Source organism: Rhamphochromis longiceps, linkage group LG20 (assembly GCF_057381845.1).
Source record: "Rhamphochromis longiceps isolate RC_006_pf linkage group LG20, R_longiceps_female_GT1.1, whole genome shotgun sequence".
NCBI lineage: Eukaryota > Metazoa > Chordata > Actinopteri > Cichliformes > Cichlidae > Rhamphochromis > Rhamphochromis longiceps.
Genome location: NC_140576.1, coordinates 33,874,984 through 33,899,797, shown reverse-complemented (window position 1 = coordinate 33,899,797; position 24,814 = coordinate 33,874,984). Strand labels below are relative to the sequence as shown.

At 39.4% G+C, this 24,814-nt stretch overlaps 2 protein-coding genes across 3 annotated transcripts; both read left to right on the top strand.

Annotated features, from left to right (window-relative positions):
• Positions 1 to 44: 44 nt before the first annotated feature.
• Positions 45 to 9,300, top strand: ctdsp2 (CTD (carboxy-terminal domain, RNA polymerase II, polypeptide A) small phosphatase 2). Its single transcript, XM_085394481.1, has 7 exons — positions 45 to 733; positions 3,638 to 3,816; positions 5,033 to 5,134; positions 5,502 to 5,558; positions 6,697 to 6,789; positions 7,122 to 7,307; positions 7,681 to 9,300. Exons 1-7 carry the CDS (start codon positions 673 to 675, stop codon positions 7,804 to 7,806), a joined length of 804 nt encoding a protein of 267 aa, XP_085250607.1. The 5' UTR covers positions 45 to 672; the 3' UTR covers positions 7,807 to 9,300.
• A 1,085-nt stretch (positions 9,301 to 10,385) lies between these two features.
• tmbim6 (transmembrane BAX inhibitor motif containing 6) lies at positions 10,386 to 23,627 on the top strand. 2 transcript variants are annotated; one of them, XM_085393388.1, is made up of 10 exons: positions 10,386 to 10,681; positions 12,926 to 13,029; positions 13,135 to 13,243; positions 17,307 to 17,427; positions 17,515 to 17,563; positions 17,710 to 17,807; positions 20,163 to 20,242; positions 20,338 to 20,438; positions 21,397 to 21,472; positions 22,634 to 23,627. In XM_085393388.1, exons 2-10 carry the CDS (start codon positions 12,974 to 12,976, stop codon positions 22,655 to 22,657), a joined length of 714 nt encoding a protein of 237 aa, XP_085249514.1. In that variant the 5' UTR covers positions 10,386 to 10,681; positions 12,926 to 12,973; the 3' UTR covers positions 22,658 to 23,627. The 2 variants fall into 2 exon arrangements, with proteins under 2 accessions (XP_085249514.1, XP_085249511.1); XM_085393385.1 differs by having other exon boundaries at positions 10,388 to 10,681; positions 12,921 to 13,029.
• The last annotated feature ends 1,187 nt before the right edge of the window (positions 23,628 to 24,814 follow it).

Sequence of the window (24,814 nt, the reverse complement as noted above, 5' to 3'; positions counted from 1 at the left end):
CCCTCCTCCCTGGTGTCCAATCAGGGCGCGGGTACCGTTTCAAGGCGCCCGCGGAGTCCCAACCGTAGAAAAACAAAACCTGGGATAACAACAAAACTCTCGTTTTACACCCAACTACGAACCAGAATTCGTTTTTCCGCGCTAGATCTTCCGTACGCGATCGATCCTCGCTGTTTTCCGTCGCTCCTAGTGGCCTCTCGGGCGATGTTGTTTATCTGTAGTAACGGGGGGCTTGAAACCGCCCTCCCTTGCCCCATTTCCTCGGTTGTTTTCCTTCTCTCGCCTGGATTCTCCATGTTGTTGCTGCAAAAGTGAGGACTCTCAAAAGAGAGGGGGGCTTCTCTGCGATATTACCAGCAATACAATCGGCACATCCGAGAAGACGGGCCGCACGGAGTCTCAAATAGCGTCCGAAGAACATATCCAAGTGCCTTGCCCCCTCCCCAGGCGGACCCTCCGAGGGAAGAAGAAGAAGAAGAGGCGGCGGACGGGAGAATAATAAAGAAAGCCAGGAACAAGATAAATCCTACTCCCATCGAGGATCGTAACTGAGGCGGATGACAAGTTAACTCGGCGAATAATAACGTCAGCTTGTCAATAAAACCCAATGAGGGATGCCCATCAGTACTCGGGGACAGGATTTGAGGATTTTGAGGGCTCCGTGATTGTCAGATGGAAAGTTCTGTTATCACCCAAGTGCAAAAAGAAGACGTCCAAGTGTCACCGAAAACAGGTGAGATTGGGTGTTGTTTACATCCCAAATATTCCCAGTACTCTCTTTTATGTGTACTGTTTTCTTATAAGTGATTAGTGCGGTAAGAAATCGCGTAGTGCGCCCTTTTATTTGACAGTTGCGCGCTGCGGACGCGCGGTAAGAGAGGCGTATTACCCTTTTTTGACATCCACCACCGAGCAGAGTGTAATCTTTACATCTTATCGCTGGAAAACACAAAGAGACCGTGCCGAAAGCTATCTTAATGTGTTTATTCTGTTTTGCCACAAACCTGTTGTTTTCCTCCACCAATCGACTGCTGTTGAATTTGGAAATAAAACCGTGAATATGAATAAATCCCTGTGTTTGTTTTTGTATCGGGGGCCAGATCACCGTGTAGTTCAATCTCCGTCACTATAGCTGAATTAATGCATCGGACGTAGGCTCAGGTACAAGTTCACAGTCTCCATTACGCACCGAGCTTAGTAGCTATTGTTGATCCAGTTTTTGCCTCTCTTTTTCTTTGGCAGTGTGTGTGCTCTTGTTGTGCAAACCCATCTTTCTGGTGTATTTTTTTTACCCCCCCCCCCAAGTTGTTCTCGGTGTCGTTGCCATGCCCAGCTTTTCCAAAATAAAAAACGAGCTGCTGTATTTATATCTATCGGGTTCCAGCTCGTTTGGCAACATCCCATATCCTTCTACTACTACCACCAACACCAGGTCGAGAGAACACGGGGAGCCCTGCCTGACTGTCACCACAGGCAGCACTTACAGCTCGGTGTTTTTCAGTCTTCACAAACTACTCTTCGTGTTTTTGTTAATTGACCATGGTGGTCACATATCCGTGCGCCGTCGCTGGCTTCACGAAATAATGCTGCGCTGCTCTTTTTTTATTTATTTATTTTTATTTTTATCGTTTCATTTGACAAAACAGCCCGAGTGGGATTTGTATTACACCATGCTGTATATTACAGGCCAAGAGAGCTTTAAGGGCTGCTGATTATACAGCAGGATTGTATAGAAATACCCGGTGCCGCGGTATTGACAGCGGAATGCACAAACACACCCCTCTGCACACGCCCGTTGTAGCGCCGTTTCAAAGATTTCGTTGTTTGCACACTTTGCTTGCGCTTGAAAGAGGCTTTGCTCGTTGATTCAGCCTCTTGGTTGTAGTTATTACAGGTCTGTGGTGCTCCAGGTCATGTGTTGGTTTTACAAAATAATTCTTCAGCATTATTCTTATTATTAATGTCATTTTGCATTGCGTGTTTTGTGAGATTAAGGGATGTTTTGGATTTTGGATCCGTGTGTGTGTGTGTGTGCGCCATTCATAAAGCTCTAAAAGATTAATCTCCTTCTTCTCATCTCTCCATCCTTTTACATGCAGAGGAGATCTAATGTATGCTGTTATGTCACACATGGCCAATAATGTCTTCCTGTGGAAATCAATAGGCTGATTTGCATGGCAAGATGCACATTCGTGGGCTATAAATAATGGAGGTTGTAGTTTTTCCCAGTGAAAATGCTGTGTGCAGAATTACCAAATCAAGATCCAGTGTCCTTTGTCTCCTAAACATGGAGTTGTGTAACATGCTTGTTGTTGTCTGCATTATGTCTTCAGAGTGTAGAAGTAATAAATGTATAAATCTCTGAGTATGCAGTTGTTTGTCACTCTTTTCCACACTTCCTCTTTCTAGCAGGGACTAGAGAGTGTTTATGAACTATTTTGATGGGTAAAAATTCTGCAAGTCCTCACATGAAATGCACTAGAGGGGAATCACAGGGATGTTTTTCCTCCCTTTTCTTACACTGGCGGTGGCACAAGTCTTTTTTGAGGCTGGGACGCTGGTGGTCACAGTGGCTGATCAAAGACCTGCACAGAGCACTGAGGTGTGACTGCCTGTCCGACTCGCTGGCTGCCTGACTGCCCGACCAGCTGCCTGTCTGGCTGTTCTGGCTCGCTTCAGGCAGCCCCGAAAGGTCCCCGAGTTTAAAATGGTTGGAATGTTTTCTGTCTGTCGAAAGGTACTGCTGAAAAGTGTGGGTTTTCCCGCCCTCTGTGATTATATAACATGTACCAGCCATTTCCAGCAGCAGCAGCAGAGGCATTAAAAACAGATTTCATGTGGAGGCTGTGCCATCCCTGTGGACAGATGGATGGTACCTTCAGGAATTAGAGAAACTCAATCTGTGTGTCACAAGCAGCTCCTGCCTAATTATCTTTTATGGATGAAGAGGAAAAAACAAACAAGAAAACATTTCAATGTGTTTGCATCAAGATTTCATTTTGGTATAAGAAAAAAGATTAGATAACATGTATCTGACCCAAGTTGTGGGCTGTAATTCAGGCCTCCACTCACCATGTTTCCCATGTTGACGACACACAGTTTCAGTGTCCGACATTACTTTTTTTTACCAGTAGAGATGAAAATTTTACTAGCCCAACCCCAAAAACGCAAAATTAGTTATTGCTAGTTTTTAATCTAAATTTGCAAAATAATTAATAAATAAAACTTTAAAATAAATGTTTTGTTAGCAAAGGGCACTCCCCTCTTTAAACACACTCACAGGGAGGCTTTTTGTCATCTTTTAAGTTTACAAGAAATCTTTGCAAACGAACAGGCAGCCTTCATTTTATCTTCCTCTGGATGTAGTTGTGCCATCGCTGCGTAAAACACATCAAGTTAAAACTATCTTTGTGGACATTTTAATGTAAAAACACCAACTGGAAGAAAAAAGTCCTCCTCGTGAGGGTTCATTTTAGCCAATTTGTTTCACAGGTGAACTCAATTTGTGGAAATGCAGTAGCTGGCCAATCAGCTTGCTCCACATACCTTTTTATTGGTCCACAAACATTGGGAACACTGGTTCTGTTGAGTGCTGCTGTTTCCTCATGAAGCGTGTTTGTGTCTCTGCTCCCGGCAGGCCAGGTGAGCCGGTCTGCCCTGAAACAGCCGCGGAGTTGCAACATCTTCAAAGCGCTTTTCTGTTGCCTCCAAGCTCAGGATGGCCCCAAATCACCAGCACTGCCGCCGCCGCCACCGCCTCCATCACCCTCCCAGCAGGGATTGCTGGAGTCACAGGAAAATGGGATGGTTGTCAAGGTAACAGTATTCGCATTTCAGAGATATTTCCGCACAGCTGAAATCAATTTGAAGACCTCAGCTTCAGCCCCTGCCTTTACTTTTGTTTATTTAAGATCTTACTTCCTTGTTGCACACACCCACACACAGACACACACACACACTGCTTGCCATAAAAGAGGTGTGTGAATAGTTTAGCCATCTGTACGGATAAACTTAACACGCTGTTGTAAAACTGCACTTATTGTTGTTGTCTTTTTACAACTAAAACCACCGCTGCACCTGCTCTAAACGTCTTGAAAGCTAACCGCAACTGTCTGTGGATATGGAATCACTTTGATGTTCTCGCTTTATCCCCCCCACCCCCCGAAGGAAGATAAGAAATGAGAGAGTGACTATCAGTCCTTTAGGCAGGCAGAGAATCGGTGTATTGTGTTCCTCATAATTGCTGAGGTGGCGGGGGAAAAAAATAAAATAAAGCTCAGAGCGCTTGCTGGCCACGCTGGTGAGCGCTGTCAGCTTGATTAGGGCTTCACCACCATGTTAGGGGTATTTTAATGAGATGCCATGTTTGTTCATGTTGAGGAGTGTCCTCCAGCATCAGGAGCAAACAGCAAGCAGCGTCTGTAGGACCCTGGTTATTGTCTGCCAGGCTCCTACTGATATGAAACCAAATTAAACATTTGGCACCGCTAGCTTTGTTTCATTTGGTTTCTTGTGTTTAGTTGAACAAAATTGTTCTAGCAGTCTCCCAGCACCCCCTCCCCAGCATAGTCTTTCCTCGATCTTAATTTGCCATCCGTAATAGATAAGCCATTTCTGTTATGTAATAAAATTAATAATTAATTTCACTTTGCCTCTTCTCATAAAGAGGCTGGAATGAAACAAAACTAAGAGTGTGTGGGGGGGGGGGGGCTGGCTATCTGAAAATGAGTTTGAATCAAGGTTATCGTTTTCCCCTGCAGGTGAATTCCTGTTGAGTTTGACAAGATGCATTGGAGAAATACTGCAAAAAAGACACATGCTAATCATAAAGCTATACCACACAGAGGCTGTTACAGTAAATCCTTAAACTTCCACACATGCATGCTTAACAAAAACCAGTATAATCGAATTTCCCCAGAGGTAAAAATCCAGACCAAGCTTTCAGGTTTTCCATATAACTCAATGCCCTGTTGGCTACTTTGTGTTTCTCAAGTGTAATGATGAATATGACAGTCTACATGCATTTCTTTAGCTATCTGAACCAAACCTGCTGCCTGAGGTGACGGCCCAGGACCAAGGGAAGCTATGTGTGGTCATAGACCTGGATGAGACCCTGGTGCACAGCTCATTCAAGGTACCGCTAACACCGGCCCAACATTATTTCAGCATGTTTACCCATGTCAGTTGGTGATTTGATGTTTCAGCTTTTCCTTCCTGCAGAAATGACAGTTGTATTTGGGTAACATTGATTAAACGACCGCCTGTCTATTGGGCGTGTTTCTGCTGCGATTCTTTGTTTCTCTTAGAAAAGTCGTCGCATGTGTTTGAGGAACATCAAAGCAAGTCATATTCTATTTGTGTAGCCTATGTGCTGTGATTTATGGCAGCGATGAAGAGCCTGGTTCTTGCTGTTCAGCTGTTATGTAATGCCATGTGAATGTACACAGCGTGGCTCATGTGAATGAGCATGCCAACCATCTCCCTCTGTGTTCTCCCTCCAGCCTATTAGTAATGCAGACTTCATCGTGCCTGTGGAGATAGAGGGGACCACACACCAGGTAAACTACTCTGTATGAGTGCCTTTCCTGTAAGGGGGTGGGGGGGGTGTATGTATGTTGTGTTTGCAGTGGTTGCTGAGCTGAAAAGGGATGGGTCAGTTAAGTTGTTTTTTTTTTTTTTTTAAGATGGTTAAACAGAGCCCTCTAGTGGCCAGAATTTGAACAAGACTGCACAAGTCAAAGTGGATGCATCAGCAGGAAAATGAGTCATTTCAGCTAAAATGTCATTAATAATTGATACAGTGCCTCTGCAAGGAAGATTTTGAAATAAATACACAAGTATAGCATTGTGTTGATCTTTGGGGCACAAGGTCTTAAAGTTGGACGTGTGGAAATATTAACTAAGAAATGTGATTCGAGCGACCCCTGTGTGATGGTAAGGAATCCTGTGGGCCTCTGCCTGGTTCAAGTAATCCAGGATAGGCTGGTTAACACTGCACGGCCTATTCTTGATTACTTGTTTCAGGAACTGGCCATTAGCAGCTGACGGATGGAAATGAATCGTGCAGATGAACAAAAACATGGAAATCCCTATTAAACCTTCACGCTTTACAGACTAGTTGATCTTGCAACTGCATTGATAATGGACATGGCACAAAATCTTTCAGAAGTGAGAGATGCACTTTTTTGTTTAATTTAAATTGTATGTTGTGTACTTTTATTTCCACTTGAACACTTACAAGATCCCAAAGCAAGCTGCCAGTTTAAGAAGTTATTGCTGCACTGATCTTACCAATTATCTGTAGTGTCTGGAAGACTAATAACTACCTTCTCTTTAAAGTGTTCTCCATGTATTGGATATCTTTAGGATTGGCATATTTCTCTTTATCTTGTGCTAAGTCTGCATTTGTTTCAGCTTCCTGTCTTGATAGTGTATTTTTTAAAGGTGACAGCTTCCTTATCCTGTTTCCCAGTTAGTTTTAAAAACTTGTGTGAAATCAAGCTGAGGCATAATTATTTTTATAAGACTTAACATATTCTAAGCTCTACTTTACAAAAAAAGCCTTGTCCTAGACCTCTTGAGCACTAAAATTATTATTATTATTTTTTAAATATACTTTAAGCTTCATTGGCAGTATTTGGTTAAATGACAATCATGTTTGTTGAGCTGTTCACCAACCTCTTGCTTCCCTTTCAGGTGTATGTGCTGAAGAGGCCGTATGTGGACGAGTTCCTGCAGAGAATGGGCGAATTGTTTGAATGTGTGCTGTTTACAGCCAGTCTCGCTAAGGTACTTCACATCAGATATTGACAGTGATCCTGAAATTAGATGCTGGAATAAAACATGAAGATCTTTGTTTAGCTGATGTCTGATCTATCAGATCTGCTTTCTCTCACCTTTTTAGTTCCCTCTCTTACTCTAACGTGCTGGTAGACACCTTAGTGAACACCCACACCCTCCATGCTTAAAGGAATAGATGGGTGTCAGTTTATACACAACTCATCTTAAAGTCTTAGTGCCAGCTGTGTCCCAGCTTAATATTCTGTAGCAGCTTGGGACAGCTTAGCCCAGCCTTGTACATCCCTGCTCTTCCCTCACCTGCTACCCAATCCTCCCACCAGTACGCAGACCCGGTGACGGACCTGCTGGACCAGGGAGGAGTATTCCGGACCCGGTTGTTTCGGGAATCTTGTGTATTCCACCAGGGCTGCTATGTCAAGGATTTAAGCCGCCTAGGCAGAGACCTCCACAAAACCCTCATCCTGGACAACTCTCCTGCCTCTTACATATTCCACCCAAATAATGCTGTGAGTTTGGACCAGTCTCTGCAAATCTGGTGCACACTGCCTTTCATAAAGGACTTAGTTGGTTGTATGTGTCAAATTTAGCTGTCTGAGAACTTGAACCACAGAAGTGAATTTGCTGTATTTGATCAATCAAGCCAGGAACATAACCAAATTATGAATCTGTCTGTACTAGGAAAAGGTTTTCCTGACCAATATGATGTAAAACCGCCAAACTAAACACTTGTCTTTAGATCTCTTTTTCCTGAAACAAAAGGTAAAAATTACTTTAGTTATCATAGGTTGCTGTTAAGGGTTGAATTGGCTTTGTGTTTACTTGGTGCACGCTTAGCTAGGGTAGATGCACCTTATATAATCGAGTGTTTCTTTGCCCCAGATTCCGGTGGTGTCGTGGTTTGACGACGTGGATGATGCTGAGCTGCTAAACCTTCTTCCTGTGTTTGAAGATCTTAGCCAAGCTGATAACGTTTACACCCGGCTGGACCAGCTTCGTGGACAATAGCTTTCAACAGACCTGCTCGACTCCAACGGGAGCAGCAGCGCTAAAGTTGACTAAAATAGCCACATGTATTCAGAACATAGACATACGTTTCCAGACTGTTCTCTTTGCCTGCGCACAAAATCCTTCTGTTTAGAAAACTGCATTGGTATGAGGTCAAGGAAATTCTAAGCCTGGGGAAAGATTGTTGGCTCAATTGAAAGTGTATGTCACAAAGTGAGGCCTCTCCTCTGATCCACAGTGCTGACAATAATCACAAATCACTACTTTTAAGCACCACGACAGAGCTGCAAACAACAAAAAAACACCAACCAAAGCACTCCCATCACAATCACTCCAGTTGGTATGAATTTTAAAGGGGTTCTTTTGCCAAAGCAGAAGCCTGCCTGTCCTGACTTGACTTTTGGACATTGTTTTTTTGTTAATTGTGCCTTGTATGGAACAACAAAAACACCTTTTCTAATAAACGATTTTATACCTTTCATTTTAATAGGCTGTTTTATAAGGAAATCTATTTTTAAACGGTCAGCGCGGTTCCTCTATGCAACCCAGTTCTGTGATCACATGGACAGTACCTCTTGCGTCGCCAGTCAAGCAGACATTACTGTAGCCTTATTTAACTATAAATGGGTGTCAAAACAAGTGTATTTAGTCATTTGTATCATGAAAGTGGTTTCTACATAACATGCAATATAAATCCTAAGTGGTCAAATTGACATTTGATACTATTGGTTATAAAGTTGGATAAATGGGGTGAAATCTCGTTTTTGGTCCTTTCAAAAACAGACACTGGAATTTTTTATTTATTTTTTTTAATTGTTTTTCATAGGACACATTTATTTCTAAATGCCACAGTTTTAAGTCATAGCTTAATATTTCATTTGTTACTATATTCTTCTATTGCTCAATGGCAAACAACTTGCACTTTTATATTGACAGTGCTGTAAGTAAAAGCTGTGCCTTTTGAAATTAGGACAGAATGGTGTTTTGCCTGAACAGAGATTTGTAGGCATACACACTGATGTGTCATGCTGAGCGTGAGAAAACACTGTCAGGAGCAAGTTTAATGCCAGGGGCTGCGGTACTTGCAGTGCAACACTTGAAAATATCAAATTTGATATATTTGGGTTTCTTTTTTTTTTTTTTTTTTAAACGTGTCTTTTTCTATATTTATTGGCCAAAAACTTGTGTCCAGTACTTCATAATGCTCAACCCTGTGTATTGTAATCCGTTTGCCTGTTTTGAGGCTGGCCTTGTGTTTAACTGTTTTATCTGTGCCTAAATCATGCACGTTTTGCTGTCAGAATTAACTATACAAAACCTTACAGTTAAATCAGCGATCGGATGTAAAGAGGAGATTCAATCATTCAAGCAAACATACATTTGAAATCCAGTACCACAGAGATTTTGAGAGGTTACGTTTTTTGGGGGGGGTTGAATGGTTTTTTTTTTTTTTTTTTTCTATGATGTTTTATGTCTGCATGTCAACTAGTGAAACATGACAATGAGAATATTGAAACCAGTTGTGATGACCAAAAGTATTTGTTTAAAGTCACAATTTGTCTTTGTATGAGAATAAATCCAGAACTTAATTTTTCTCTACCTGGTCTGACCAAAACTCTAAAAGACCTGCTACCAATTTTTATTTTCAAATAGGTTTTATTTTCAAATAAAAATTGGTTCTATTTTACTACCTTTGCGTATGTGTGTTTTATGCCATGTTACAAAGAAAATCACTGTAGTGTATTAAATATCTTTAAATATTTGATTAAGTTTTTACATCTAATGAAAGAAAAATTACATGTTTGTACAGTATATAGTACTTTCATGACCAACTTTACTAAGGTGCTGTTTTTAGGGAAACATTTGGGAACCAAATTACTTTTTGTCTTTTTTTTAAACTTCATTTCAGAGCAGAGAATAATTTGTTTACTCGTTTAGAGTTCTAAAAAACTACCATCGTACAATTCGTACTTAAAAAGAAATAACATAATAAAGATGATACAGGCTTTTGTGGACTATTTAATTTAGGATTTTTCTTAAATGGATAAAGCGAAAGAAAGAATTTAAAGCTTAATTGGGAACTAATTTACACGTCGAAACATTTCATTGACCAAAATTAATGTTTAGTGGAAGCTACTTCAAGTATTAAATTTAATAAATATTTAAGATGTAACCATAAAGAAACACATTTTTTGCACATTTTTCTTTTCTTTTGCAGAGCTTAACAACTAAGTAACTTATACAATACAAAGTGCTATATTTTTGTCATTATAAACTATTATTGCATAGGCTACTTTTGGTATAATGACTAAAACATAAGTGAAAATATTTCACATGTTGCATGCAGTTGCACCATTCGTCATGACTGATATCTCGGTCATATCATCGAACTTATATTTACACTCTTATATCCTCCTTATTTCGGTTTGATTAGAAACCGTTGAGACGGTTAAGTGGTTTCTTTACAGCGTTTATTTTGTGATCAAACAAACGTTGTTTTTACAGCACTAAAGACGCTTTGCTGATGATATCAGTTACATTTTGTGTCGGCCATTTTAGGTGCACCGGTGACATTCTTCGATGACAAACCAGGCAGTGCAGCATAATATAAATGTTATTCGAAAGTGAAGAGAAAATAACTTGTAACGTTTAATGTTTTTGAAAAAAAGAATTCATAATTACAAACAGCTAGTTGGCTCATTAAATCGCATTAGATAGCCGGTGATATGTCGTACTTTCGACCTCGCTGCGCGTGACTGGACTACAATCTTCTGGGCGTTTCCATGGTGACATCAGCAGGCTGACACGTACGGTTTTGTTTTAGAAAAAAACTTAACTGTAAAGCAGAGAAAAGGAAACAGCTCGTAACAGAGAGGTAAGTAATATGCAGGTACAAATGCAACCGTTTTGTGCTTATCGTTTTGTCGTGTTAACTGGGGCTGAAAATAACCGAAGAAAGAAGGGAGACGTCGAAATGTGTCGTTAGCTCGCCAGGCTTCTTGTTATTTGATGGGTACTGGCTAGCAGCGTTAGCTATTAATACATTCCCAGGCGTCTGCTTTTTGGCTGTCTGGTGCTCAGCTATCGTGTCGAATGGCTTATTCTCGTATTTCTGTAAGAATAAGTAGTTCAAGCAGTCACCATGCTTCCCGAATCGGAGGCATGGCGACTACTAAACAGGTTGTTAGCATGTTTGTGTGCTAGTTATGGCATAAAGCTTGACATTTAAAGCTAACCTGTTGTGTAACTTCATCAAAGTAGACTACGCACTTCTAATCTTCTGTGTGAATTTCCTTAATAATGAAAGTAAGAATCACATTATTTTCATAGCTTAGACTCCCAGTTGCTAAATTAAAGGTTTAGATTTGCTGGAAAATAAAGAGTATGGGGTTCGTAGAAAGGCCCTTGTCATTGTTCTAATGTTACTATTCATGTTATAGTGATAACGAAATCGCCCTATGTATGAAATTTTAGTGTGAGACGCTTGTATAGCTGTTGAAATTGCTGCAATGTAAAGGTACATACCTCACTCTGAGTTGCTCAGTCACTTTCATTAAAACTTTGAGTTGTTTCTCTACAACTTTAGACACCGACAACAGCTTCACGATACACAGCTCTTTTCAAAAAGCAAATTACTTTTGTGAAACTGAAATAATTATGCTTTTGCACCAGTGCATTACATGCAAGCAACCAGATATTAAGTTTTAAACTCAATAAGTTGGCAATATTTAAAAATGCTAATTTGTTGGTTCAAAAAGTTAGGGTAAGCTTAATTTAAGAATGTTGTGCTGTGCTATCTTATACTGATTGTGCATTGCTAAAGAGAGAGAAAACACACGAACTTAAGGGTATGAGAATGTAAACATAAAGCAATATTCTGAGGTGCTTTTTAATTTTAAAGGATCTTCACAAAACCTTAGTTTAGCAAATTAAACTTATAACTACTAAAACTACTAGAAGAAAATATAAATATGGATATCTGAAGTATTTTTTTTTTAAGAAAAGTAAGAGAAATTGTACACAACACATATCTCTCACTTTGTTTTGAGACTGATCAGGTTTTTGTCATGTGTCCTATACACTGCACAGTTTGACAGATTTAACATTTTTAAATGTAATTTTACTTGATAGGTGTGATGCACTTTAACACAGTTCCTACACAGAGCATGAAACTGATGTGCTGCAGTTTAGCTATCTCAGCTTTTTTAGCATATCTGTGCCCCATACACCACAGTTACAGTTAGACTGATTGCACCATTCATGTAGGTTACTGCAAAATAACATTTACAGTAGCCTGTAAATGCAGTAAGAGTACATCAAGTGAAACTTGGGAAATGCATGACATAAGGAAAGGATGGATAAAATGCATTAAAATCTGAGACCAAAATGTACTTTATCCAATAAACTGATCATAATTATGAATAAAAAATGTAACACAGTATCACAACTGAAATAATAATGGATAAATACCCATGTGAGTCACATTATTTAGAAATATTAAAATTATGTAGTCATTTAAACAAGAGTGCACAATTGTTGGCATTCTTGTGCTTTTACGGTGTAGTAGTAGTTTTGTGTATGAAGGCCCAAGAAGATTACATTCAAGTTTTTAATTAAAAGAAGAACAAAGTGTGGTATTCTGCGCATAAAAATACCTTTAAAACTGATCTTAGTACATGCATTCTTAATCTCCTCAAAAACAAAAGTGCACCTACACAATTGAGCTAAATCTCCCAATCCTTACAGGTTTCGGAATAACACATTGCATGCTGTGTTGCCTTGTTGTAGGCAGCGAGAAAAGTACTGGGGTGCTGTGTCTGAGTGTGAAGAAGTAAGTTGTGTTATAAAATTAGAAACTGAGTGTAAAGAGGAGAAGGGTTTGGCACACTTGGTGAATATTTTGGCTGCAAGTGTTAGTGGCATCAGTAATCACCGTTACTATTTAAACATTCAGAGAAAACTGCAAAGATATACCCAGTTTCTTTCCACTAATCATTAACAAATGGTTGCACTTGTACTACCTGCTCCAGGCTTACAGTCATCATGATAGAGGAGTTTTTACTCTTACTGTTTTAAGTGGAGCAGAAGTTTAATTTACGTTCATATCTGTTAAGAGAAGACAGCGTTTCATCAGAAGTCTCATCAGATCTCAGTCCCTGATTTCACCATGAACGTGTTTGACCGCAGCATCAACATTGATGCCCTCTTCAAGTTCTCCCAAATGTACGTAAACAATTTATGTGGTAATGAAACGGTCGTCATGGTCTGCTTTTTAACTTGCCCTTTCATCACTCATGCCTCGTTCATGTATTATCCCTCTTCCTGCAGATCTCATTCCACCCAGGTGCACTTGAAGAATGTGTACTCAAGCTTGGCAGTTTGTATGTTTGTGGCCGCTGCCGGCTCCTATGTCCATGTCGTCACACGCCTCTTTCAGGTAAGCATAACGAGATGCCGCTTGGCCTAGCTGTACATGTACCTGTAGATGGTCTCCTACAGGAAAGTTTGTTTTATCCTCCTATGCTAATATAATTAACATAAATTGTACCTATCTAGGATCTGAAACTATCAATCTCAGATATTCAGTATATCACTATGCAATATCTTTTACATGTCAGATTAATAAAAAATATATTTGGTTACAGCTAAATAGAAGGGTACTCTGTCTTTATGTAAAACAAAGGGAAAAAAGTAGTCCTAGTACTGACAGCACTTTTATTTTCTAAATATTTTATTTTATAAATGTTGCCTTATAAAGGTCTGCAGCACTTCATTATATGGATGCTGATCTCCACAGTGACCCTAAATCAAACACAGTCACACAGCTAAGGTGGGAAGTTAGTCCAACAAAGACCAGCTAAACTTTCATTACTGATATTTATTTATTTCATGTGATTATTATTATTATTATTATTATTATTATTATTATTATTATTATTATTGATGACAAGCTCAAAATTTGTTGCACAAATTTCTCTGGGGATGTTCTGCTGTTCTTCGGGCACATTTTAAGCTCTTTTTTTTTGTCCTCTGTTTCTCTTTAAAACACCCCAAAGGTGTTTGCTACTGGATTTGAGTGAGGTAACATGTGTCCATTCTGCTACAGTCTACTTCCTCTGTTAGTTGTCTGCAGCCAGGCAGGCAAGTTGTCACCCAGTATTTTTGGTATTCCTAACAGGCATACCTGTAACCATCCATAAATCCAGACTTTTCCAATACTCCTCAGGCTTCTTTTTATATTCATTGCATTTTTTAAATTCTTGGATGTCATCTAAAGCAGCGGTCACCAACCTTTTTTTGCGCCATGGACCGGTTTATGTCCGACAACATTTTCACGGACCGGCCTTTAAGGTGTTGTGGATAAATACAGCAAAATAAAACCAGTATCGGTACAAAAAGATGGGTTGGGGACCGCTGATCTGAAGAGAATAACATTATGCAGTCACTTTCATGCTCTGTCATAGAAAGTGTTTTTCTCCCTCTGATAATCCTCCTGCCAAGCCTGAAGCACAAGGGTCAGATTGTGCAAGCACTCGGTCAGTGACATTGTGGTAGTAAGAAAGACATCCGAGCTCGACTAGTGGCCTATTCTGTACTTTGTGATTACTGCTTCAGCTATGTTCTGACTGATTTCTAGTTGTTAACAGAACTTCATGTGTCCCCTTTTCCTCTTTTATGAAGAGCTTGCAATCAAGTTTCAATTCCTCAAAGTTCTTTCACATGTGGAGCTGTGATGCAGACAGCCCATGTGTCCAAACCTAGAAAGCTCTGGAACAACCTATTTCATAATCATATTTATTCATTAAGGCTGATTGAGCCCATGATTTTCAGTGAGTTGTGTTTCAATAATCAACATTTTCTAACTTGTGTGAAGTAATCATAGGTGTAGCCTATTTTGAAGCCTGTATTTCCAGTGTAGTGTGTCTCTCCCTTCACCCTGGATCATCGAGTGGTGTTGGATGACTTTGCGTGATGAGTCTTTCCTTCATCAAAAACAAGCGGCTCATGATAGGTACTGATGTTGGCGTAACAGAAAGTTACAAATATTTATGTTCTGGCATCAAACTGGTTTAAATGCAGTGAAGATGTTTCAATAGTCCATCAGAGAGGAAATTCAGTTCCCTCAACTGAGTAAGTAATTCTTTTTATAGAACTATAAAAGAAGTATTTGGAAGTATATAAATCTGTATTTTAGTTTTTGCATTACTGCTTGGTTCACAAACCTAAATCTGTCAAAACAATCATCAGTCAGTAAAAAAGAAAAATAGGCGTGGCAGTTTCATGAAAATGAGTAAGATCTCAGGTACGACTCAGGCCATGTTTGTCATTTATAACAGGCACGTCTTCACGTCTTGTACCCACGCTCACACAGGAAGCGGCTTCAAGCAGCCACAGGCAAAATAACCACTGACAATGCAAAGTAGCCGGGTCCCAGGTGAGGTGAGGAATTGAAGCCACTGCTATTAAGAGCACATGATTGCAGTGATTTCCCCCCCATTTCCATTCCCTTATTTTGTGAATTCGTGTTGCAAAACAAATTTCCACAAGGAAAGTAAATGTGACCAAAAGGCCTGCGTTTGCATTGTTTTTGGCAGACCTGAGGGAAAGTTATGGAAATCCAGCCTGCTCAGATACTATGGAGCCCAAAAAGCCAGCTGATTGGGTGGTTTGAGCAGGAAAGAGGAGGCACAGTTCAACACAAAGAGGATGTTTGGGGGGGGGGACATCAGACATAAAGTAAATAAGTGGGCCAATTTAAAAAGACAAACAGTGGCTGCAGTGGACAGTTTTCATTGTTTAAACACTTGGTTTCACTTCGTGAAAAAGTTCTTTCGCTATTATGTCTTCTGTCCACAGCATGACCAAGAATAGCCCACATTACTGGTTGTTCCACATATTTTTATGCCCTCCAAGTCACAGTACACAACTACAATATGTACAACTAACATACCAGACATGTTGAGCATGGCATCTTTGTTTTTGATTATTCATTTAACTTTACAAGTAACTTCCCAAGTTTTGATGCAGTTTCAACCAGTCTGTCATTTAACTGATTATTGCACAGAGATGTACTCACTTGTGTTGTGTAATGTTTTTACTGGACAGAATAACACCAAATACTGACAGCTTTTCTTCAGCAAGTCTGCTGCTGAGGTGGCTTGTTTGAGATGTAGTTTTCTACTAATACGATTTTGTTCTGCTCTTTCTTTGTTTTGATTTGGTTTGTTTTTTGTTTTTTTTCCATTACATTTGAAATTCAGGTAGTTTCCAGAGTAAGTTTGACAGTTTCGGTTTTGTTTTTAATGTTCGAAAAGTTTTACTTTCGATTGTGTTTGTCAAGGGGAAGATTTTATAGCTTCAGAATGAATAAAACAGGACAAACAGATCACATTTTAAAAGTCTCAATAGGTAGACAAGGCTTCTCAAAGTGACAAATACTAAGACTAAAGAAATTTCCTTTATATTTGTTTTATTAAGTCAGTAAGAACATAATAGTCTTTGTTTGTTTTTTATCAGGTTTTTATTCCAGTTCAGTTACCTAAAATACTTCTTAAAGCTTGATTTAACTATAATAACCTTGATCCTGACCTTATTCTCACGGTAGCAGATTATGGTTGTTTACACCATCATGTGCTGCTGTAGATGATGGTGTAAACAACAGGTGGTATTTACTGTCTAACAGATTTTTTTTCTCCCCTTAAGGTTTAAATACTGTGAGAAACCTTGGTTGTATTTGTTTTTTGTTGTTGTGGGGTTTTTTGGTTTTTTTTTCCTCTTTGTGAAGTATAGAAGGTCATCGATGGTCATTTACAGTGAGCATTATCACCACTAAGCCACTCAGCACATACTTTGAAGCTTAGTCACCTCTATCCCATGTTTGATGTGATAACAACAACAGCTTTTAGAAGAAAATGGGGGGGGGGGGGAGTCTCACCATTCATCAGCCATCTTAGATTAAGTCTGAGCAGGGCTTTTAAGCCACTATTTAAGTTAATTGGGACAGCCAATTTTAAAAGTTATTACTGGGAGTCAAAAGTCAAATCTAAATTAAAAGAGGTAAGTGTCTCTGTAGTTATTTGGTAGCAAGACTTGGACGTAAAGACTGAAAGACGTAGGTGACAAATTGGAAGGAGCACAGACATTTAAAACCACTGGCAATAAAGAAGTCCAGACGCTTTTCTTTGCAAGCTCCTTTGACTACGATGACCTGGATGACTGAGAACCTTCACAGACACTGGCAATAACCATGAAAGAAAATCATGCACACATGAAGAGACACCATAGAGCAAATGGCCATAACAGAAGCATTTATTGCGCATCACAACTCTGCAGGTGCATTTCAGATAATGCTCGTACAATGGGTCAAAATACATGTCTGTAATTTGAATCTGAATTTTTATATAAGTAGTTTATTAACACCTTGTAGCTTTTTTTAAAATAATGTATTGTCTTGGCCACAGTACTGGTACCTGTGTTTACCCTGTACCCCTGTTTTTTAGGGTGGTGTGCTGTCTGTGCTTGGATCCCTGGGGTTGATGTTCTGGCTTGCCATGACCCCCCACAACCCTGAGACAGAGAAGAAGAGACTGGCTATCCTCGCAGGATTTGCCTTCCTCACAGGTAAGTTCACAATGTGTTACTGTTTGTGTGCTCAGAGGTGAATGGTCTGTAATTATGCAAAAGCCTAACACAGTGTTTACTCACCAGGTGTTGGCCTTGGACCCACACTGGACTTTGTCATCTCTGTCAATCCGAGGTAAGTGACAGATTAAACTTTGTCTGCTAACAGCTCAGTGAGTGAAAGTTAGTCACATAAATCTGAACCTCTTTATGCAGCTCTAAGCAAACCAAAGAGTCAATAAAGAACATATTATTTATTTGTCCTGGTATTCTTCTCCTCAGTATCATTGTGACTGCCTTCATGGGAACCTCTGTGATTTTCATCTGCTTCACTCTCAGCGCCCTCTACGCCAAACGCAGGACCTACCTGTTCCTTGGAGGTAATTGTGCTATCTGCCACCCATAACTAAGACAGTTTACATCAGTTTTTGTCCATAAGACAGATTATAATTATTGTAAACTCAGGGTTCACGCTGTAGTTTGTGGATCCAAAAACAGATTAAAAAAAAGACCCCTCTGTATGTTTCATTTAGTCACAAATTAATTCACAAGTTTAAGTATTCGAGTTAAAAACAGCCCAGTGAAAGATTTTTGTTTTTTAATATTCACAAATATACTTGAGAAATAATAAAAAAAGCAAAACCAAAGCACAAAAAATACAACTATCATTTTAGGTGGTTTTATTTAATTTTTTTTATATTTAGTCATCTGATATTAGAAAGTTTAAACAAATACTAGATGATATAAAATCCACAAACTCTATACCTGGTAGCTACTGAATGAGTTCAGGCAGAAACGGTGCTTATATATTCCTGGCATACCTTCTTCTCATTACTGCTAAATACCCTCTAAAAATTGTATTTATTTATCTATTTATTTATTTTTAAATCAGCCAATTAAATACAAATGAAACCCCTCAAATGATATTCGCTGCCCTGATCTGGAAAAACCTTTGTACAAGATCTCCAGTTTACTCTCCCCCCCCCATCCTCCACCCCCCTAAGAACACCATTTGCATTATTTTAAAATACACCAAATTGTTAAAGTGACAAAACTGACGGACTGAGCAGTCAGGGAAATAAAAGCAATCAACCCAGCCTAAATCTATTACAGTTTTAGGCTATGTCTACACTAGCCCAGATAAATTTGAAAACGTTGTATACGTCTGAAAACGCTCCGCGTCCACACTATTGTTTTAATTTGTTTTCACAGAGTTGTTCATCCACATTGAAACGGCCAAAAATGCTTACGTTAGAGTACTGCGCAAGTACTGCCCTATTTCTGTCTGCCGTTTATTTACTTTCCGGCTCTTTGAAACATCGTGGCAAAATGTTAAGGAAAAGCACCGAGTTTTTAAAATGGACTAACAATGAGGTGTTGTTGCTGCGAGTAACACAAAGGTGCAAAGTTGCAAAAGCGAGTGAGAATTAAAGAATTTGAAGAAAAGCTATGTGGAGCATGTGCAAACTGATATTAATCTTTAATGCGGCTGTCACAATTGAGAGCAAACAAAACAACTGCTGTGTAATGCCCTCCGCTATCTTAGTTTAATTGGTCACATGACTGCATCACATGACTAAAATGTGTCATCGTTTTCGAAAAGGCTCCGGGTTTGCTGTCAACACTGTGACGTGAAAACGGCGTTTTCAAAACGCTCCGTTTTCCTTGACCCAAAACACCGTCTCAGTGTGGACGGGAGGCCAAAACGGAGAGAAAAAGATGTGTTTTCAAGCTAAAACGTATTAGTGTGGACATGGCTTTAATCTCAGTTCAGTTTTGGCAGCAGTGAACTTTCCCTAAGAGCACAAATTCACTCACTCGTCAGTGCAGCTGAAACCAAAGTGAGTAAAAGTGCAATAAGAAAGTCTGTCTGGAGCTGATAAAACTTACAGGTTCACTTACAGCATAGGTGTCAAACTCTGGCCCGCGGGCCAAATTTGGCCCGCAGCCTAAGTACATTTGGCCCGCGAAGCCATACCAAATTACTATTAGAGCTGGCCTACTGGTATTATACAGTTAATATATATTGTTTAGTATTAAGCTTTGCTTGTTCCATATTCAGTTTTTCAGCAAAACTTGTTTGAGTCCATAAGAAAAGATTCATTCTTATATCTAGAGGAAGATTTTTTTTTTTCAATAAATATTAGCGTTAGCCCGCGACTTTGTTCCAGTTTTGAATTTTGGCCCACTGTGTATTTGAGTTTGACACCCCTGACTTACAGAAATCTTGTAGGTGTGTTTGTCTCTAGATTTCTCACCTGGGCCAGTTTCAGCTTTCCATTCTTTTCAAACTGTTGGAGCGTTTACCTCTATAATCCAGAAATCTCTGAGCTCCAGTACATCTGTATTGTTAGCAGTAAAAACTAACATGATTGTACAACAGTGACAACAGTGAGCATAAGCTAGGTTTTAGACAGGCTTTACACCCAAAACACCCTAATCTGGGCTTAAAACTCTACCAGATGAGGCAGTCGCCCCCTCGCCTGATTTTTGTTTTTGTTCAATTTGCTTTTTCTTTTAAATTATATCTGAAGCTCAACAGAATCGTAAAAGGGTCCGTATAAGTTTAGGAACTGTGTGATGTTTAAGTTACTTAATCATATTAAATAACCAAATAAATAAATTAATAATAAATACAATTTTTCAAAATTTTCTTATATATTCATAAACCCCTGACATTAGCGGTAGCATTATCCAGGAAAAGTGATGCCCAGCTAACCACTTTGTCTCCTCAGGCACACTCATGTCCGGCCTTTCCCTCCTGTTCCTGATGTCTCTGATGAACATGTTCTTTGGATCTATGGTTCTGTTTAAGGTAAGTGAACCAAACAGGGCCATCCACCCTCTGCTAGAAGTTTGATCAGCTGTAAGTGAAAATGTGCCGTTTAACATCGTCATCTTCTCTGACAGGCACACATGTACCTGGGGCTGCTCATCATGTGCGGCTTTGTCCTGTTTGACACTCAGCTCATCATCGAGAAAGCAGAAAACGGGGACAAGGACTACGTCTGGTGAGGAAATGTGCTCACTGCTAGCAAAGTTCCCATGAGCCCTTTATCTGTTGGCCTACATTTCCCTATAACCAAATGCTGTGCAAATGCATCATCCCACAGTGAGCCATACAACTGAGCATCAGTTCTCAAAAAAAGTAATTTGATGCACCACATTGTATTATCAGACGAGCTGGCAGCTCGTTCTACTTGATGATGTTCTTCAGTCGGTCTGACTGTATCTCAACTGATTTCTGTAGCAGAGAGGGAGATTCTCAGTTAGTAGACAACAGTATATTTGACGATGACCCCGAGGCCACGACCAGTTCTGATAAAAGACAGCATAACTCTTATTTGGGTAACTGGTGTGTTGAACAGTCTGTTATATTTAGTGACAAGAGTTGTGCCTGTGGCGGCTGATTAACTGTGACCACAGCCCTCTCTGAGAGGGTGGAGTTTGTTTTTTGGCTGTGCTGACGGAGCTGTTTTGAAGAAACGTCATTTGAGGTACTCCATCTTCAGGACTTTAAGCTGGGCTGTTGGATTGTTGATGGATCAGATGTGTAATGTGAAGAGCTGAGCCGGAAGGCAAAGCTTTGGCTTTATTGATCCATCTTGGTAAATCACCTGGCTCACATTTAGACCAGTTCGACTCATTGCAAAGACTTTGGGTGTAATCACGCTGCTGAAAATGCTGCTTTGTGTTCGCTTTGCATTCACTTTCCAAAAGATTGATGGAGTTTCCTCAGCTTGATAATGGCGATAATGTCCCCCCCAACTGTTTTCCTGCAGTTCATCAGAGCGATTTCTTTTCCAACCAAGAAACCGCCATATCATGTTATGAGGCCACAATCGATCTACTCAGTGCTGAAGATTGATTGATCGGTCTGGGCCTAGAAAAGCTGCATACTGTATGAAAACGCCCAATATGTTTTTACAGTTCAAAAACCACCTCTGAATATCTGTTTTTATTTTTCAGGCACTGTGTGGACTTGTTTCTTGATTTCATCACCATCTTCAGGAAACTGATGGTCATCCTTGCCATGAACGATAAGGTACTGATATTATATGACTGCAAAATACTGTATTTGAACATTTCCAGGAATGTCTAGTGATGGCTTGTTGTAATAACAAAAGTTGTTTGTGTACATTTTAACAGTTAAAAATACGTAAGGGAGTTTCCCTGACAGTCTAGTCTATTACTCTAAAGCTATAAAGAACTACAAAAGCACTTTAGTTGTTTTGGCTCAGTCCCAAATATACCATCTTGCTGCTGTACAAAGTCATTAGAGCAACAAATGTGTAGTCTTCACTGATGTAAATGGTCTCCATCTTGACTAAAATCATCACTGCTCAGCTGGTTTCACAAACTTATTTGTAAGACCATTTTTGTGAGCTGTTACTACAGAACTTAAACAAACTGACTTCAAGCTGAAATCCAGTGAAGTATAAAAAGGCTTATTGTTTTTTGGCCTTTTCATGCTTAACAGTAACAGAAATATAAAATATGTTTCATATTTATTTTTTTAAAAAAAATGCTGATGTTCTAAAAGCCAGTTCACTAAAGTCACACAAAGAGCACATTTTCTTATTTGGCCCTCATGAATTTGAGCTATGCAAATATTTGTGGTTTCATTTGCTGAGGTTTTGAGATATCTGAGAAAGCACCACAGTACAATGACAGGAAATTTTATGTGGTCCACAAAAACAGTGAAAACTGAAACTTAGCATTGTGGATTTTCACAAACAGGGTCACAGAGATCTAAACATTCGTAGTGTTAACGTCTTAATTTCAGGAAAAGTTTGTTTTAAAGCTTTTTTTTTTTTTTTAGTATTCTTAATTTTAACTTCAGACAGAAGGTACTTGGTACTTTTAATTTTAGTTAACTACACCTTGGACAGTTTTCATTTCACTTTATACTCCAGACACCTGTCTAATAAACTCGCATGCACTCATGAAGAAAATCATGTAATGAAGAAATAAATGCCATACTTGTAGCTGTAACTGTAATTTAAAACTGGGACGTCTGATTGTATCTGAGTGATGACGATACTCGGAGACGGGTAACTAAAAATATTCGGGATCTTCCGTGTGATCAGCGCGGCTCAATATCCTGAGGCTGAAGTGAGACACTCTGTTTCATAATACATAACTACAGCACTCACAACAGCAGCTCGACCAAACTAACTGTCCGTGTTTGTGTTTTTGTTTTCAGGACAAGAAGAAGGAGAAGAAGTAAAGAGTCTTTGAGTAGCAGGAAAAAAAAACAATCAGAAAAGGCATAATTTGCAACGCACTTGGTGCTTTTCACTTTGTCTTCATTTTGAAATTTAACTCCTATGTGGTCTTACATTGTTGAAAATTCTTTGATTTATCATATACTTTTTTTCTAAACTTACAAGGGTTGAATGTAAGTTTATGGTATGGTATGCTCGTCCCATCCTGGCTGTGAATGAATACTTTAACGCTGCAGTGATAACGCTTGGCCTGTAGAGGGGAGCGTTGCCCTATGATTGCTCCCAGAAGCTGAGCGGCACCTAATGAGGATTTTTTCATATTTACTTGTTCTTTAGTGCCATAAATTAACATGATAGGCTCCTTTTTATAGTGGGTCACGTGAGCTTCTGAAACTGATAATTGTAATATTTTATGTAATTTCATTATTTATAGTTTTCCTTGGATCTCTTAAGTGAAATGTTGCCACATATGGTCCCATGGTTTTTGACAGCAGCTCCTCCTTTTCAGAAATTTTCCTCTGATTTGTTTTGCTCCCACGTTTTTTGGTTTTGGGTAAGAGTGAAGAGTGCTAACACTGATTAAAACCCCAGAAGCCTGTCAGACTTGTTATGATCTACACTGAACTCATTCAGAGGGACTCTCAGCCACTTGCTGGTTTGGATTTTGGATTTTGGCCTCATTGAGGAGGAAGAATTGCTGCCATCTGTCCTTTTCTCTTTCATTTTGTTCCTTCAACTTGGATTGACGGGCGAATGATTCAGACCGCTCCCCTTGTAAATCTGTTGTCTAGACAATAGTTTGCCAGATGATGATGTTAACCTGAAAATTTGGCATCTGTATAATTCCTTTTTTTCCTCTTTTTGCCTTTTTTTTTTTCTTTTCAAAGTGTATACTGTGAAAATTTTATTTTGTTGATGTAAAACTGAAACTAATAATTTGATACATTTGCTCAAATAAATGTGTTGAACGTACTGAGACAAAGTGATTGTGTCTTTATTACAGGCCTCTGTGGTTGTACTCTAATCTATGTAATCTGTACCTGATGTGTTATAGATGTGGGGGCATCTGTGGCTCAGGAGGTAGAGCAGGCCGTCTACTCAGATCCCTGTGTCAAAATATTCTTGGGCAAAATACTGAACCTCGAGTTAGCCCTGATGCATCCACCAGAGTGTGTGTGTTTATGGGAATGCTGGGGAAGCACTGAAGCATAGAAAACAGCAGTTTAGCTTTTAGAAAATGTAAGATTTGGCTTTGAAAATTGTTATTCCAAAGCTTTGAATCCCCCCCTCCCAAAAGGACTTTTCTACTCAGAAAAAACACTTTATACAGCCTACCTCTTTCTATCTACCATCCACACTCTGGTGGGCACACCAGAGGGGAACTTGGGGTTAGTTTTTTGTTCAAGGGTGTTTGGCACACAGACTGGAATCAAACCACCAACCTTCCAATCAGTAGGTGACCTGCTCTACCATCTGCACTACAGCCAATCTGTGAAGCAGAAAGGTTTTGGTGCCCTGAATCTCTCAGTAATAGCACAAGAAACAGCTTTTCGTCACTCATAATAAAACTGTAGCTTTTGTATCTTGCATGATGTGGTACTGATTATTAATTTTTTTATCGTGTTATGCATTTGCAAATGTTTTTATAATTAATGCTTCAAATATTCAAATATATGTAATTTTTCAAATAAAAAAAAGCTAATTCTAATTTTTTATTTGCATAAAATATTCAGAAATAAATTATTGCCTTGATGGGAACAATAGGGGCAGGGATAGCTCAGTAGGTAGAGTGGTTGCCCCATGATCGGAAGGTCGGGGGTTCGATTCCCCTTAACAGCTACCCTGAGGTACCCCTGAGCAAGGTACCGTCCCTACACACTGCTCCCCGGGCGCCCAATGGCTGCCCACTGCTTCACTAAGTGAATGGGTTAAATGCAGAGAGCAATTTCCCCACGGGGCTCAATAAAGTACAATAAAGTACACACACAATAAAGTACACTTTCTTTCTTTCTAACATTTGTCCTCAAGCCTGTAAGATGTTAGAGAGATGTTAGGCCCTTTATTCTCAGTAAGATTATCGCTCACCCTAAGGGGACAGTTTAATTTAAAGAATGTAATTTACATATTTTTCCTCTGCCTTGTAGTGCTGTTTAGCTGTT